At 45.0% G+C, this 5,130-nt stretch overlaps 1 protein-coding gene across 1 annotated transcript in view; it reads right to left on the bottom strand.

The window, feature by feature from the left end:
- Positions 1 to 3,282: 3,282 nt before the first annotated feature.
- exosc7 (exosome component 7) overlaps positions 3,283 to 5,130 on the bottom strand; it is a 26,582-nt gene continuing 24,734 nt past the window's right edge. Inside the window, exon 8 of the mRNA XM_043719575.1 lies at positions 3,283 to 3,432. Within this exon, the coding sequence (XP_043575510.1) occupies positions 3,328 to 3,432 (105 nt within the window). The 3' untranslated portion in view covers positions 3,283 to 3,327. The remainder of the gene's footprint in view (positions 3,433 to 5,130) is intronic.

The raw sequence follows: 5,130 nt of genomic DNA, 5'->3' as shown, positions 1-5,130 counted from the left end.
TTAGCCTGCTTTGCTCCCTCTCTCCGTCTCAGGGTTTGTTTCTGAGCAGGGACACACTTGTGTATAAGGGATCTACAGCATTGCTGAAGCCTCCTGCTCCCCACCCTCCAAATCAGTTTAATAGGATTGACACAGCATGCACTTGCTAATTCTGCTCCCCATTCAGGAGACAAGGCAGCAGCACATCATACGCGTGAGCCCCTGCCCCGTCTTCTCCTGTGAACCCCGTCCCAGCCCAACCCATCCCTGCCCCCGTGAGCCCCCCCCACCCCCTGCACTTCCAGGGCAGCTGAACTAGACACCAACAGTAAGACTGATGGACTGATGGTGTCTTTTATTTTTGGGGGGGTGGGGGGGGAAGGGGATAGCACACACAACTTTTGACAGGTTCCATCTTTGCCCTTTACAGGACAATGTTGGAGATTATCTGAGGAAGTGGGGTTTAGGGTACACGCCTGTGTAGAACTCTTGGGAAAGTGGAGGGAGGGAGCGAGGGAGAGAGCGAGGGAACGAGCGAGGGAGAGAGCGAGCGAGAGCGAGAGAGAAAGAGAGATCATTTGGAGATGGTGCCTGGGCTCTCACCGATGTCCAGGACTGTTCTATTTCAGGAAGTCTGGCTCATTTTTAATCATTGTCAAGAAAAGACATGATCAGCGTTGAAACACTGCTTTGATGTAATGTTCCTATCGGGACCTTGAGATCATCTTTGGATAATTGATGTTCGGATAATTAAAGGTTCCTCTCGACTCGTACTACCTTTATACTCTTCTAAGGATTCACTCAGTCTATCCTGTCTATACCTGACATATGCTTTCTTTTATTTAACCAAACTCTCAATTTCTTTAGTCACCCCTACACCTAACAGGAATATACTGTCTCTGGACTCCCGTTATCTCATTTCTGAAGGCTTCGCGTTTTCCAGATGCCCCTTTACCTGCAAAGATCTGCCCCTAATCAGCTTTTGAAAGTTCTTGCTTAATACTGTCAAAATTAGCCTTCCTCCAATTTAGAACTTCAACTTTTAGATCTGATCTATCCTTTTCCATCACTATTTTAAAACTAAGAATTATAGTCACTGGCTCCAAAGTGCTCCCCCACTGACACCTCAGTCACCTGCCCTGCCTTATTTCCCAACAGGAGGTCAAGTTTTACTTCTCTAGTAAGTACATCCACATACTGAATCAGAAAATTTTCTTGTACACACAGCACTGTGGCAGTCCCAGTCTACGTTTGGAAAAGTAAAATCCCCTACCATAACCATCCTATTATTCTTACAGATAACAGAAACCTCCTTACAAATCTAGTTCTCAATTTCCCACTGACTATTAGGGGGTCTATAATACAATCCCAATAAGGTGATCATCTCTTTCTTAGTTTCACCCAAATAACTTCCCTGGTTGTATTTCCGGGAATATCCTCCCTCAGTACAGCTGTAATGCTATTCCTTATCAAAAGCACCACTCCCTCCATCTCGCTTGCCTCCCTTCCTGAAGCATTTGTATCCTGGAACATTAAGCTGCCAATCCTGTCCTTAAACAACTATTTTGTTTGGCCGTCACAAAAGACACAAACAGCTTCGCAGAAATGCGAAGGAAACAATGGTCGAGTGAGAAGGAGGAATTAAAGGAAATTAGTTCGCATTAAAAAAAGGACAGTGGAGAAATTTATAGAACTAAAATCTGATACGAGATCCCTAAGGCCAGACAGGCGAAAGTGAAGACTGCAGATGCTGGAGATTAGAGTCAAGAGTGTGGTCCTGGAAAAGCACAGCAGGTCAGGCAGCATGCGAGAGCAGGAGAATCAACGTTTCGCGCAAAAGCCCTTCATCAGGAATGAGGCTGTCAGTCGAGAGGGTGAAGAGATAAACGAGGGGGGGTGGGGGAAGGTGGCTGAGAGTGTGATAGTTGGATTGAGTGAGGGTGATGGCGATAGGTCAGAGGATGGCAGAGCGGATAGGTGGGAAGGAAGATGGACAGGTCACGAGGGAGGTGCCGAGCTGGAAGGTTGTAACTGGGATAAGGTGGGGGTCTTGGAGGAATGAGGAAACTGGCAAAATCCACACTGATGCAGTGAAGGCAGAAGCTGAGACGTTCTTCCTCCAGGCATCGGGTGGTAAGGGAGTGGCGATGGAGGATGCATAGGACCTGCATGTCTCTGGCGGAGTGGAAGGGGGAGTTGAAGTGTTCGGCCGTGGGGTTGGTTGGTGTGGGTGTCCCGGAGATGTTCTCTGAAGCACTCTGCAAGTAGGCGCCTTATCTCTCCAATGTAGAGGAGACCACTTCAGGAGCAACACATACAGTAAATGACACGTGTGGAAGTGCAGGTAAAACTCTTATAGATATGCAAGGCTCCTTTGGGGCCTTGGATAAGGTGAGATGGGAGGTGCAGACACAGGTTTTGCAATTCCTGCGGTGGCGGGGGAAGATGGTGGGAGGGGAGAGTGGCTTGGTGGGGACCATGAACCAGAGATATATTACCCTCCCCACCCCTATCCACTTTCCAGAAAGACCATTCCCTCGGTGACTCCATCGTCAGGTCCACGCCCTGACAAGGTGTGCAAGGCAGGAAGCAGGATATGAGAGTGAGAAAGGAGTATGAAAGATATGGGTGTGAGCAGCCAAGATTGAGAGGGGTAAGTGAGCAGGAGAGGGAATGAGGGCGAGAGGAAAGAGAGAAAGGGCTAAAGAGTCATTAGAGATAGATATCAATAAAACTTGCATAATTTAGGCAGTTTGTTGAGTGCAATGAAGAATACAAAATACCTTGATTTATCTGCCACTCTCCACAAACATCAGATGTAATATACAATATGCAAAGAGGATTCTCACTGGGCGCTAGGAGGGCAAATCAATTAGTCACAGAAATGAGTATTGATTGAGTGGCAGTGTCAATTAGAACACAAGGACTCAGCTTAAGAAGCTGGTACTAACCAAGATAATGAAAATCCTTTGTGGATTTTCAACACATGCTGGAGTCAGAGATTCTAAATTGAAGAATATCCTTAAGGTGGAGAAATTGCAGTCCACAGGGACAACAGTAGGAAGTAATATCATGCTGACACTGACTGCTCCTGATAGTCAATTAGTCTAACCTTGTTTCAAAAGGAAGATGCCTTTTTCAGCATGAGGCAAGTATATATAACACTTTCCAATCATGCAGGTAATATGCCTCCAAAGTAGTATATCAAAAGATACAAGTTGCAATTTTTATAATGTACAATTAATTGTTGGGAAAAATATAAACTTCCCAAATTAAATACAGTAAATTCTCTTCAGCCACACAAACATTTTAAATAATCTTTTATTAGAAAAAAGTACAGTGCAGAAGTCAACCAAGAAATCCAACTTTTTGACGTTTCTTTCCTAAACTTTCTTCTTTCTCCAAAGCGGTTTGTAAAGATATATGCAACGCTTTTCCAACTCGGTTTCCTGTCTGAGAGGGGGAGGGTAGGAAAGAAGGGGAGCGTAATAGGTGGGCGAGAGAAAGTGAGAGGGAGGGGGCAGAGAGAGATAGCGGGTGTCTCTGGTGGGGGGGGGGGGGGGGGGGGGGGGGGGAGGGAGAGCAGGGGAAAACAAAGTACGAGGAAAGATTAACTTAACCTGGAGTAATAAAAAAAAGTTATATTTAAGAGTGATTTTCCATCTTGGCATTGAAAGTTCCATAGCCTATTTGAAAACCCACTTCCTTAGTCCTTCGACACAATTATAAATCTCACATTACAGGATGTTGACTCATCGGTCAAGTTAAGTCAACAGAGAAACATCAAGAAAGAGAGATTCCATTAGAGACTGTGCACAGAGCACAGATTCCCTCAAGCTCAACCTCTTTAACCTCAATGAGGCTCCTTTTCCCCGTGATTTCTCTAACCCCACCACCAACTGCATGGTCTCACCACAAGCACAAACCTCCACCATTAAACAGACCAAATTTCCTGTAATATCACTTGATAGTTCTTTACCCTCAAGTATTGTTCAAGCAATAACCTAATGCAGCTTTTGTACAATAGCATTTTGTTAGTAACAGTTCCAATATGCCAATATTCAAATAGAGTGTAGGAGGGTTTAATTCACATCGTAGCATGATGGGAATCCATAATCTCCACTTCTCAGGTGCTTTCACTCCATTGAAAGCATGCATTTACTTCCAAAGTTCAAACACACCAGCAGTCCGGATTAGGAAGCTTAAAATTATTAATTTGGAGTGGGGGCCAGGGTGGTCTTTTTAACTGTGCAGGTGATTATTATTTCAACAGTGAAAACATTGAGTTGGACAGCTATATTAATTTGTAAGTTATGTAGGAAACCAAATTATGTTGGCATCTTGAAGCGAGTGTCCAAATCAAAGTGACACTGAAAAGAATGAACATTCTGGACACAAGAACTGGCAAACTGAGCTTACAAGTTAAAACAAAAAAAACAACTGGATGTCTTCAGCTGCCAGGTGGAATGGCAATTCCACCATTACCACTATGAACATTGTAAGCTGAGGCAGCAGAATGCATGCTAGTTTTGAACACCATCATGACCAATGCTGTTACTCACTCAGTGACAGAAACAAAAGGCTGCCCGGCATTGTTAACAGTTACTGCACATGAGCAACACATTGTGATTCACTTTTAACCCACCATGTTAGATTTGAGATTTGTCGAAGAGAAACAGATAAAAATTTGAAATACTAACTGGGGGATGGGAGCACAGGGGGGCTCAGTTCAGTGGAAGAAGCAATAGCAGAAGTAATTATATTCGACCCTCTACAACACTCACTGATAGTCTTCCTCTGACAATGGAGTTTGGCTGTAGCTGCACATTTCCAGCAGTCAGGTAGGTAAAAACAATGACTGCAGATGCTGGAAACCAGATTCTGGATCAGTGGTGCTGGAAGAGCACAGCAATTCAGGCAGCATCCGAGGACAGGCAAAATCGACGTTTCGGGCAAAAGCCCTTCATCAGGAATAAAGGCAGAGAGCCTGAAGCGTGGAGAGATAAGCTAGAGGAGGGGGGGGGTGGGGAGAAAGTGGCATAGAGTACAATAGGTCAGTGGGGAAGGAGATATACACGCCGTGACATCGAACAATTCTTCCGTCGCCTCCGCCTCCAAGCTTACTTTCACAATCAGGACTCCCGCCCACCT

This window comes from Chiloscyllium plagiosum, chromosome 29 (assembly GCF_004010195.1).
Source record: "Chiloscyllium plagiosum isolate BGI_BamShark_2017 chromosome 29, ASM401019v2, whole genome shotgun sequence".
In the NCBI taxonomy this organism is placed as follows: Eukaryota; Metazoa; Chordata; class Chondrichthyes; order Orectolobiformes; family Hemiscylliidae; genus Chiloscyllium; species Chiloscyllium plagiosum.
Note: the sequence above shows the minus strand (reverse complement) of the source record. Positions and strands in the feature narration are given on the sequence as shown.